This window comes from Palaemon carinicauda, chromosome 1 (genome assembly GCF_036898095.1).
Source record: "Palaemon carinicauda isolate YSFRI2023 chromosome 1, ASM3689809v2, whole genome shotgun sequence".
Taxonomy (NCBI): Eukaryota; Metazoa; Arthropoda; class Malacostraca; order Decapoda; family Palaemonidae; genus Palaemon; species Palaemon carinicauda.
The window spans coordinates 245002363-245014728 of NC_090725.1; the positions used below are offsets into that span (position 1 = coordinate 245002363).

Here is a 12366-nt window from a genome sequence, read left to right on the forward strand (position 1 = left end):
TGACATTGGTATAGGATAATAGGAGTCTTATTGCAAGAAGTGAATGGGACGAAGCACCCAGTCGCATATTATTCAAAGAAACTGAATAAAGCTCAACAAAATTATTAAAAATTATTATTATTTTTAGTACCAGCCTTGCAGCACTTACGAGATTTATGTACGAAATAGTCCTGTTTTAACTGTGTATACTGATCACAATCCATTAAGTTCATTTGGAATGATTTAAGAATAAGAGTAAACATCTCATGCATTGGAGTTTAGAGCTACAAGATTATAATGTCAAGATAATTCATATAAAAGGAAAGAATAGTCATAGCTGATAGCCTTTCAAGAGATTTTTCAGAACGAGAGAAATGTTTTTGTTTATTCCTCATCAACAAATTAAGTTTTTTTTTTTTTTTGTAACTACAGTTTTGTGTTTTGTGAATGGAATGCAAATGAAGAATGTTATACTAATGTAGATTTGTTCCTCAGTTCAAAGATGAATGAGTTTTTTCCTTGCAAACCTTAAAAAAAAGTAAAATCAGTAGATATTCTTTTTTTTTTTTTTCTTTTGGGGGAACGTGTCATGGGTAGATACAATACTATTAAAGGGATATGTTGTTAAAAGACAAAAATATCTGTTCCCAAAGTGTGAACAGCGAGACGAGATTCGTCTACCATATTGTTTGGGCAAATCTGTCGTCACTTCAATGTCGTCAGCATTTTGAAAATAAACTGAGCCTTGACGAAGACCATCTGCAGCGATAAGGGGATTGTCCTGTTTTGACCAAGATGTCATCGCCTTAATCAGTGAAGTCAGCATATTTTGAGAAGCTGATCCCGAGGGATATCCTTGTTTAAGAAAGATGTCATGGGTGGAAATGTGCTGACCTTTTGTTACAACTTAACACATGTTCCAGATTGCATCAGAAGCATCAGAAATTTCTTCTAGAAACTTCCATGGAGTGATCGAAATGGGCGTTTTTGAGGAGGACAAACGAGACGCAGAATTGTTAAAAACTTCAAGAAGTATTGTCCAGGAGAGATAGGACAGGATATAAGACAAGAGAGGAACAATGTCCAAAACAGATGAGAACAAAGTCCTACAAGAGAAGAAGCAGAGAAGACCAGAAGTCTGGTAGAGCCAGTTTCCAACCTTCCCTTCAGAAGACAAATGCCTATCTCCAAAATCCTGTGATGGTTGAGAACAAGAAACAAATTGAAGCAGTCAGCCCTCCCTGCTTGTGATGAGTAGCCAACACTGCCTGCGGCCTGGCCTTAGTTCAACACTATCATCGATTTCTTGGAGAAGACTTCTAATGTCCCATCTTTATGCCACCCTTTCTGCGATGTCTTCAAATCTGGTCATGGTGCCAGTTTCATCTGAACTTCACCTGCCCTTCTGCAAAATTCTCAAGCCTGAAGCCTCTGTACCAGTATCGTCTCAGCAGCTGCAGAAAACTATTCCTTAAGTATTTCTAACTTACTGACTGTTCCCCTTTCTATTAATGTTTTGATTGATTTGATTTGTCAGTTAAAATAACCGAAGAAGTAACATTGATTATCTTTATAAGCTCGTGAATAAATGTGTTATGTTTTTTGTGAGTTTCTTTTTATATTCATTCCCCATGTTTTATTTGGCTGCTGTTGTACAACTTTACTTTAAATATTAAAAGAACCTGTAACAATTTTAAGATTGTAACAATTGTTCAGTATCATTTTCATAATTGTTCAGTATCATTTTCATGACTAGCAAAGTTGGAATCCTAGTTGGAAAAGCAGGATGGTACAAGTCAAAGAGCCTGAAAATAAAAAGAACTCCAATACAAAAAGAAACAGAAGTAAAGAAACTACAGAATAAAAAAGCAAAATCAAATGTGTAACAACATTGAACAGATAATTAATAGATCAACTATTTAATGAGACTTATTTCAAGTTACTCAAAAACAAAATACAGTATTTGCATGAAGTTTGAACTTCTGAAGCTCCACCAATTCAATTACTACATTGGATCCTTCTCTCTCGTTACGACTCATTTTTCTTTTGCGTACTCACAGACCGAATAGTCTGACCTATTCTTTACATATTCTCCTCTGACCTCATACACCTGACAACACTGAGATAACCAAACAATTCTTCCTTGCTCAAGGGGGTCAACTACTGCAATATCTTGTTCAGTGGCTACTTTCCTCTTGGTAAGGGTAGAAGAGACTCTTTAGCTATGGTAAGCAGCTCTTCTAGGAAAAGCACACTCCAAAATCAAACCATTGTTCTCTAGTCTTGGGTAGTGCCATAGCCTCTGTGCCATGGTCTTTCACTGTCTTGGGGTAGAATTCTCTTTCTTGAGGATACACTCAGGCAGACTATTCTATCTTACTTCTCTTCCTCTTGTTTTTTTTTTCTAAGTTTTTATAGTTTATATGTGAAATATTTGTTTTAGTGTTGTTGCTGTTCTTAAAATATTTCATTTTAGTTGGTTAATTTTCTTGTAGTTTTCTTATTTCCTTTCCTCACAGCAAAAACTGAAATTCCAAGAATGCTGTGCAGTACTATATTGGATTTCATGGAAGAAAAGGCAAGACTGTTAAAACTAACTGCATACTTGGTAACACACAATGGGTGGCTTAGTATGAGAAGATTTGAATATAAAGGATCGTCAAAATTATGAAACATTTACTGAACAATATATTCAAGAGACCTAATTAAAAAATGGTGCTGGAGATTAATATCCAGATCATGGAGAAGGAATTTATCAGACAGCAGAATACAAGAATTAGAAAACTTATCAAATTAGACAAGTCGCCAAAAATCTCAAAAGACTCAATATATGCCAATACTTTGTCAAACAGAAAAAGGAACAGAAGAGATGGGTTTCTCAAAATGACAAATTCGAAGATAATTTGTATTTTTCCTAACCATACAAACCTTAGCTGTTTACATTGGGTTTACCTTTTAGCATAGCTGAAATGACGAGCCAATAGTTTTTAACAAGGGTTAATTACCCCCGCGCTAGTTAGCGGGGGGTAGGGGAAGGGTAGCTTGCTACCCCTCCCCCCCCACACACCGGTGATTTGCTTCACTTCACTTAGAGGTAGGACTTGACTTGGGGGCCAGGGATGGCGGGCAAATATGTGTAAATAGCTAAGGTTTGTATGGTTAGGAAAAATACAAATTATCTTCGAATTTGTCATTTGTTCCGTAACCGAAATACAAACCACGCTATTTACATTGGGTGACTTACCCCTTAGGAAGGGTGGAAAAGTCCCCAGCCTTACTGACTAAGGCTTTGCCCGGGGGCTCAATCCCTCAGTGAGCAGCACTTGAGAAAAGGAGCCTCTGCACCTCACAAGTTCCTAGCATCGCTAGGAACGAGTGGCCTACATAAGCAGTGTGTGGAGGAAAGTGTGACTCGTCCTATGAAGTTGACCTTGAGACCTTTAGATAGGAATCTAGGATAGGACGTTCCCAATACCACCTCGTCAGGGTATGGGGGACGCAACAGTATTAAGCTTAATACTAGGAGCACAAAGAAGCATGGGTTACCTGCAGAGGTCGAGGTCAGGTATGCGAGGACCAGGATGCTGCTTCCCCAAGAGAGGGGAGAATGAAGAAAGAAGTAAGGGTCAGACATACTCTTTCATTCACGCAGACTAAGACCGGGTAACAACGCCCTCAACCTACTGCTACTTGTCCATAAAGGAGCCTGAGGTTAGACCAGCTGTTGTGCAGCCACCACAGGGCCGATAGAAAACGTATCGAGGCTCCTGTGGGTCACGTCTTGCAGGTAGTGGGCTGTGAAGGTCGTCTGACGCTTCCAGACCCCAGCTTGAAGTACCTGCGTCACAGAGAAGTTTCTCTTGAAGGCCAGGGACGTAGCAAAACCCGTCATCGTGTGCCCTAGGGCGACGTGACGGAGGAGGGTCTGGATTCAAGGCATGGTGGATAACCCTTCGAATCCAAGCTGAGATGGTGTTCCTGGTGACCCTCCTCTTAGTCCTGTCTGTGCTCACAAACAAAGCTCGCACTTGAGGACGGACTGCAGCCGTTCTCTTCAAGTAGTGCCTCAGACACCTCACTGGACATAGTAGCAGCTGGTCTGGGTCGCTTGTTACAGAACGGAGATTGGCGATCCTGAAAGAGTCGAACCGAGGATCCAGCACTCCAGGATTCTGAGTCTTGGCTACAAACTCAGGGACGAACCTGAACGTTACCTCCCCCCATCCCCTTGAATGGGCAATGTCGTACGAGAGACAATGAAGTTCACTAACCCGCTTGGCCGAAGCCAAAGCGAGTAGGAAAGCCGTCTTCCAAGACAGGTGGCGATAGGAGGCCTGGCGTAATGGTTCGAAGGGAGGTCTCTTAAGAGCCCTGAGGACTCGAACCACGTTCCAAGGAGGAGGTCTCATTTCCGACTGGGGGCAGGTAAGCTCATAGCTACGTATGAGTAAAGAGAGTTCTAGCGAGGAAGAAATATCCACGCAAAGCTTAAGGCTGAGCGACAGCCTTTCACTGCCGAGACAGAAAGGCGCATTTCTTCCCGCAGATAAACGAGGAAGTCCGCTATTGCTGGAACAGTGGCATCGAGTGGAGAGATACCCCTCCCACGACACCAACCACAAAAGACACTCCACTTCGCTTGGTAGACTCCCTCAGAGGATCTTCGCAGGTGCCGAGACATTCTCTCCGCAACCTGTTGCGAAAACCTCTCTCCGTGAGGAGACGCTGGATAGTCTCCAGGCGTGAAGCCGAAGCGAGGCCACGTCTTTGTGAGGGACGCCGGAGTGGGGTTGTCTGAGAAGCTCGTGTCGTGGAGGAAGTTCCCTTGGGAGCTCCGTCAGGAGCTGCAGAAGGTCCGGGAACCATTCCGCGTGATGCCATAGCGGAGCTACCAGAGTCATCGAACAGTTGACCGATAATCTGGTCCTGTTGAGCACCCTTCTCATCAGACAGAACGGTGGGAAGGCATACATGTCTATGTTGTCCCACCGTTGCTGGAAAGCATCTTGCCAGAGTGCCTTGGGGTCCGGGACTGGGGAGCAGTACAGAGGCAGCTTGAAGTTCAACGCTGTCGCGAACAAGTCCACAGTCGGGGAACCCCACAAAGTTAGGACTTTGTTGGCTATCTGAGGATCCAAAGACCACTCGGTACTCACTATCTGCGAGGCCCTGCTCGACTGTCGGCGGGCACATTCCTCTTGCCAGGAATGAAGCGAGCTGATAGTGTTATCGAGTGGACTTCGGTCCACCTCAGAATCTCTACTGCAAGATGGGATAGCTGCTGCGAAAAAGTGCCTCCCTGCTTGTTGATATAAGCCACTACCGTGGTGTTGTCGCTCATCACCACCACGGAGTGACCCGCCAGGGACCGTTGGAACTGCTGAAGAGCCAGAAAGACGGCCTTCAATTCTAGCAGGTTGATGTGCAGGCACTTTTCTGATTCTGACCAAAGGCCTGAGGCCCTCTGGTTCAGAACGTGCGCCCCCCACCCTTCTTTTGACGCGTCCGAAAACAGAGTCAATTCCGGGGGGAGGACGAGAAGACTCGCTCCCTTCCGCAGGTTCTCGTCGACCAGCCACCACCGCAAGTCCGTCCGTTCCAAAGACCCCAAAGGGATCAGAATGTCCGGGGAATCGGATCCTTGATTCCACCGGGACTTGAGCCGCCACTGTATGGATCTCATCCTGAGGCGGCTGTTTGAAACCAGACGAGCCAGGGAGGATAGGTGACCTAAGAGACGCAACCACGACTGGGCGGGGAGCTCTTCTCGACTGAGGAAGGGTTCCGCCACCCTCCTCAGCCTTGCTATCCGGTCGTCTGATGGAAAGGCTTTGTGGAGATTGGTGTCTATCAGCATGCCTAGATAAACCAGTCGTTGGGACGGCTGCAGAGTGGACTTCTCGAGGTTTACCACGATCCCCAGATCCTGCTAGGATCAGCCAATCGTCCAGATAACGAAGGAGACGAATGCCGTTCCTGTGCGTCCAAGATGAAATCAGGGTGAAAACACTGGTGAACACCTGAGGAACTGTGGAGAGACCGAAACACAGCACCTTGAACTGATAGATCTTGTCGTCTAGGCAGAATCTCAGGTACTTCCTGGAAGACGGATGGATTGGGATCCGGAAGTATGCGTCCTTTAGATCCAGTGTGCACATGAAGTCTTGTGGTCTCACCGCAAGTCTGACCGTGTCCGCTGTCTCCATGCTGAACCGGGTTTGCTTGACAAACCCGTTCAGAGCCGAGAGGTCGATGACAGGTCTCCAGCCTCCAGACGCCTTCTTTACAAGAAAGAGTCGACTGAAGAAGCCTGGGGAGCCGTCGACGACCTCCTGGAGAGCACCCTTCTTTAGCATGGTCTCGACTTCGGCCAGCCCCTTTGCCGACCCCATGGCATAGGAGCTCAACGACACTGGATTCGCTGTCAGAGGAGGTCGAGATGTTGTGAACGGGACGCGATAGCCTTGGCCGATCACTGAGGCCGTCCAAGCATCGGCACCGTGTTGCTGCCACCTGCGGACGCAACGCTGAAGGCATCCCCCCACAGGTGGACACGCAGGGGGACTGCCACCCCTAGGGTTTGCGGCCGCGGCCGCTACCCCTAGGAGTCTTGCCTCCCCTGGAGGACTTGCCGCCCCTCTTGACCTTGGCTGGAAAGGGCTGGGGTGTAGACACCACTTTCTTAACTGCCGGTGCCTGCTTCGGAGCCTTACAAGGCTGCTGCTGCTGTTGAGGCAGAGCTGAAGGCTTATAGGGCCGAGCTGTAAGGGCCCTATGGAGGAGGGAGTCCGTGCTAGATTTCCTCCACCTCTCAGCCGATTGCTCCATGTCCTGTGGCTCGAACAGATTCTCCCCAAGAAGGGAAGCATGTCTGAGCCTACACACATCCACGGCGGGGACCTTCGGATGGAATCTCTCGGTCACCGCATCGCGCCGCTTCAACACCGAGTTGGCCAACATGGTGGTGACCTGGTGCGCCAAAAACTCGATGGAGCGAGTGCCCGAGAGTAAGAAGGTCTCCAGGGCCTTCCTATTGGTCTCCTTAGACAAGTCCTCGGAGCGCAATAGGATGCCCAGAGTTCCTAGCCAAAAATCCAGCCACGAAGTGGCCTGCATGGCACACTTCGCGACCTTCTCATGGCTCAGGATCTCCGCCGCCGAGAACGACACCTGCCGGGCAGAGAGCTTCTCAAGGGGAACTCCCTTCGCCAGCTCCTCCACGGAGTGATGGAGAGGAAGAGCGAGACTGGACTCACCCAAGATCTCAAAATACCTCCTCTGCAGAAGACGAGGAGGAGGGATGAGTTTGTTCCCGGCAGATGAACGACTGGAGGAGGCAAGAATCGCGAGCTGGGCGTTGGCCCTGGCTCTGGCACTCTTCAGACCCCGAGACCAGGGCAGAGCCGCACTGGACTTAGGGGCCTTCCGAACGTCGAACACTTCGTCCAAGATAGTGTCCTTGCCTTCACGGGGGGCGATCACGGGGTCCATAAGCCCGTTGAGTTGCCTCATCAGGCTCAGGACCTGCCAGAAGGCATGTTCAGATTCCTGCTGATCTCCTCCTTGCGGGCTGGCAGCTAAGTCTCCTGTCCCAGGAATCTCTTCCTGGGGTGAATCGTGGACGTTCCCCCGGGGAGCCGCGGGTTCCTGGCGAATCCTCGAAGAAGATTTCGGGATGGTTCGAAGAGCCCCTTCCGCAAGAGACGATTCTCCTCCATGAAGAGAAGGCTCCCCCCTTGGTGCCGAGGGGAAGACTACCGCTTCACTGGACTCACCCGAGGACGGAAAAGCCTTGTCCACGGGAGAAGGAGAAAAAGCTCGAGCAGGAGAAGGGGGCTTCCCGACAGACCTCTTGGGAACCAACTTCGCCCTGGGGGAAGTCACCACGAAGTCCACTCCTCTCTTTCTCTTCAGCGTAGGAGAGGCAGCCGTTGGTTTGTTGCCCTGATCGGCGAGTGCTGGTTTCATTACCCTCACTAACGCCCGCATCAGAGGACCAAACCAAGTCTGTTGTTCCACGGACACAGAGTCTGAAATCCTCGCTGGAGGGAAAGGGATCGGGCGATCCTTCGGAGTGGACACCACTGGACCTGCCTGAAAAGAAGGGGGGGAAGAAAGACGCACTAACCTCTCTGCAGTGTCTTCCCAGTCCTGCACAACAGTCCTGCGTTTAGATGGAGGCGATCTAGAGCGCTGTCTGGGAACACGCGATCCTGCTCCTATCACTGGCTGCGAAACTCGCCGCGAACGATGGTCGCGCGAAGGCGAACGGTCGCGCGGGCGCGCAGGCGAGTGGGCGTACAGGCGAACGAGCGTGTGGGCGAGCCGGCGAACGAATGCGTTGGCGCGATGGCGAGGGAACGCGTTGCCGCATGGGCGAATGAGAACGCTCCGAAGATCGCTGGCGACGTAGGTCAGGAGACCTGTAGCGCGATTGCGAGCAGGCGATCGGTGGTGCGCTGGCGAACGCTGGCGCGCAGGCGAGCGATGGCGCGTTGTCGCATGGTGACGTGTTGGCGAGCGATAGCGCGTAGGACGCTAAGGTGAATGATCGCGCGAGGGTGAGCTAGCAGAGGGCGAACCATGTCCTTCCAGAATCTCTGGCCGACGACGCGTTGGAGACCGCGCGTGCGCGTAAGCTGTAAGTCACGCGGGCGGTCCGGAGATCGCCGATGATCAGGTGATCGCTGACGCGTAGGAGAACGCTGACGAGCAGGCGATTGTAGGATCGTCTGTGAACGCTGGCGAGCAGGTGATCGCTGGCGAGCAAGAGGGCGACGAGTGGAATCCTGTGAAGGAACAGGTGGCGCAGCGCGTTCACGAACAGGAACAGGAGTAGCGTAGGCGCGTGGGCGAACATGTGCTTTAGAAACACGCGCAAGAGAACGCGGACGATGTTGAGCAAAAACAAGCTGAGGATCGCGTGAGAGCTCAGGAGACTGATGGCGCGCAGGGTGCCCAACAGGGACAGCAGGATATTCAGAGACCACAGGGGAGCGCTGGCGAGCAAGAGGGCGATGATCCTCAGAAGAGCGCTGACGAACGGGAGAGTGCTGACAATCAGAAGAGCGCTGACGATCAGAAGAGCGCTGACGATCAGAAGAGCGCTGACGAGCAGGAGAGCGCCTGTGCGCTAACACTGCAGAAGGGCGAGCAGGGGAACGCTGGCGCGCTGAGCGCTCTTCAGGAACCACAGGATGGAGGATGTCCTCAGGAGAGCGCTGGCGAGAAGGAGGGCGAACATCAGGAGAGCGCCGGCGAACAAGTGAGCGCTGACGAGCAGGAGAGTATTGACGAGCAGGAGAGCGCTGACGAGCAGGAGCGCCCCTGTGCGCTAACGCTGCACGTGTAAGGGAAGAATCCCTTTGCCCCGAAGGGACCGTTGCCCGTCGGGTGACGAGGTCCCCAGAAGGTGAAGTTCTAGCAGGAGTTGGAGAACGGTCACCAGAGAGGTCTAAAGCAGCTGGAGCTGTAGGCTGAATACGACGAGGAGAGTCCCCTTCGGAAGAGGAAGATCCAAAAAGGCGCCTCTTAACACCCTTATAAGGGGATGGGAGGCCCTTGCGACGTAGCGGACGGTGAGCCTTACGGCGAAGGCGGCCACGGGGAAGATCATCAGGACCATCAGTCCTCCGAAGGGGAGTCTCAGTCAAGGCACTCCCCTTAGAGGGAAGCTGGACAGCAGACGAGCCCGTAGGACTCCCTTCCTCCTTCGAAGGATGTACGGAAGGGGGAGGAGAGCCGTCAGCACCAACATCCTCAACAGAGGATTGCCCCGCCCCGTCGGAGGCCTCTGCCACCACGACGTCGACGATAGACAGAGGGTCTACCTCTGCTACCACCGGCGACTGCTTAACGGCGGCGCCCAACGAGACAAGGTCAATCAGGGCAACCCTGGAGGGCAAGCCCTTAAGCTCCAGGGAAGCCCAAATCTGTAAAAGATCATCATTAGACAGTGAATTATCAATAATCTTCCCTGGAGGAGGAGGTGGAACCGCCCCGCTATGGGAGGCGAGGCCCTCTCCCCCCACCCAAGGTCGGGAAACAGAACTAGGGCCTGCGCTACCACTCGGCCGACTCTCCTTAGGAGCCGAACCAGGGGGAGCTTCGGAGGAGGTTTGGGCGACGAAAGAAGAGTCCTGAGAACCTTTCTCCTTCAAGGCAACCCCAGAAGGAGAACGGTCTCTCTTGGACTTCTTCTTACGCCGGCGGCCAAACCTCTCCCACTGGGAGGCAGACCACTCCCTGCACTCACTACACGTTTTCCTGGTCACACCGTCGGCCCCGACACTGCGGGCAAAGGGTGTGAGGATCCGTATCCGTGGCCGACATAAAGGTACCACAAGGGCGGCCGGTAATACCAGGGCACGTACGCATAGCAATAACAAAGGTAGTCAACTTCAAACACACACAAAAGCTGTAGAGAAAAAGCAGAAAAGAGATTAAAGGCTGTCAACGAGGACGATGGACAGACACGTCTGTTCATCGCCGGAGCCAAAAGTGAAGAGAAGCAAATCACCGGTGTGTGGGGGGTGGAGGGGTAGCAAGCTACCCTTCCCCTACCCCCCGCTAACTAGCGCGGGGGTAATTAACCCTCGTTAAAAACTATTGGCTCGTCATTTCAGCTACGCTAAAAGGTAAACCTAATGTAAATAGCGTGGTTTGTATTTCGGTTACGGAACAAACTGAATTTGCAATCAAAAATCAAACCCAGAATTTTGAAGGAGCTGTGTTGTTAGAGAGAGAGAGACATACTTCAATTAAAGTTCTTTGGAGAAACCCATACCCCTTATCACAATCCTTTTCCATTTCCTTAGTTCCTTTGTCAGCTGTGATTAGTAGTTGGACATGCCTGCTCAACGAAGAGAGAGATTAAAGATTACGGATACTCGATTCCTCTGCCTCAGGGGGTCCAGAGAATGATTGCAGTACTAGGTACCTGGTTCAAGATCTAATTTGCAAGTACGTACTTTCTCCTAGACAATAACATACTGTACATACCGTAATGGAATTTCAGGATTAAAAAAAATATGAAAATGTCTTATACTTACTCCTGCACTAGTCTCAAATTTTGTACAAGGAGGGATAAATAAAGTCACAGCACTAGGAAGCAGAAGCATAAATGCAGTAAAGTCATGTATCCCCTCCTGTAAAATTGATAAAAATAATACTGTAAAATGTTATTTTCCTTAGTAAAATAAATTTTTGAATATACTTACCCGATGATCATGTAGCTGCAACTCTGTTGCCCGACAGAAAAAACCTAAGGTCGGGATACGCCAGCGATCGCTATACAGGTGGGGGTGTACAACAACAGCGCCATCTGTCGAGTAGGTACTCAGGTACTTCTTGTCAACAAGAACCAATTTTCTCCTCGGTCCACTGGGTCTCTATGGGGAGGAAGGGAGGGTCCTTAAATTCATGATCATCGGGTAAGTATATTCAAAAATTTATTTTACTAAGGAAAATAACATTTTTCAATATTAATCTTACCCGATGATCATGTAGCTGATTCACACCCAGGGGGGTGGGTGGAGACCAGCATACATGTTAACATTAGAAGCTAAGTATCCCGTATTTCATTTTAGCAGTTATTCAAAATAACAAACATAAAATAAATAAGTACCTGGTAAGGAAGTCGACTTGAACCATTACTCTGCCTTTTTAAGTACGTCTTCCTTACTGAGCCTAGCGATCCTCTTAGGATGCTGAGCGACTCCTAGGTGCTGAAGTATGAAGGGCTGCAACCCATACTAAAGGACCTCATCACAACCTCTAATCTAGGCGCTTCTCAAGAAAGAATTTGACCACCCGCCAAATCAACCAGGATGCGGAAGGCTTCTTAGCCTTCCGTACAACCCAAAAACAACAATAAAAAGCATTTCAAGAGAAAGATTAAAAAAGGTTATGGGATTATGGGAATTTAGTGGTTGAGCCCTCACCTACTACTGCACTCGCTGCTACGAATGGTCCCAGGGTGTAGCAGTTCTCGTAAAGAGACTGGACATCTTTAAGGTAAAATGATGCGAACACTGACTTGCTTCTCCAATAGGTTGCATCCATTACACTCTGCAGAGAACGGTTCTGTTTGAAGGCCACTGAAGTAGCGACAGCTCTAACTTCATGTGTCCTTACCTTCAGCAAAGCATGGTCTTCTTCCTTCAGATGAGAATGTGCCTCTCTAATCAAAAGCCTGATGTAATAAGAAACTGCGTTCTTAGACATCGGTAAAGCAGGTTTCTTAATAGAACACCATAAAGCTTCTGATTGTCCTCGTAATGGCTTTGTACGTCTTAAATAGTACTTAAGAGCTCTTACTGGGCATAGTACTCTCTCTTGTTCGTTACCAACCAAGTTGGACAGGCTTGGGATCTCGAACGACTTGGG

At 49.3% G+C, this 12366-nt stretch overlaps 1 protein-coding gene across 12 annotated transcripts in view; it reads right to left on the reverse strand.

Annotated features, from left to right (window-relative positions):
• The window catches only part of LOC137654709 (uncharacterized), a 294512-nt gene that overhangs the window by 13367 nt on the left and 268779 nt on the right, over positions 1-12366 (reverse strand). For 10 of the 12 annotated variants that reach the window (XM_068388649.1, XM_068388642.1, XM_068388616.1 and 7 more), the window contains one exon: positions 11031-11126. The exons of the other annotated variants lie outside the window; for them this stretch is intronic. Coding sequence is in view for 4 of the 10 variants with exons in the window: in XM_068388692.1 (XP_068244793.1) it covers positions 11031-11126 (96 nt within the window). In the remaining 6 variants the exon portion in view is untranslated. The remainder of the gene's footprint in view (positions 1-11030; positions 11127-12366) is intronic. 12 annotated transcript variants of the gene reach the window in all.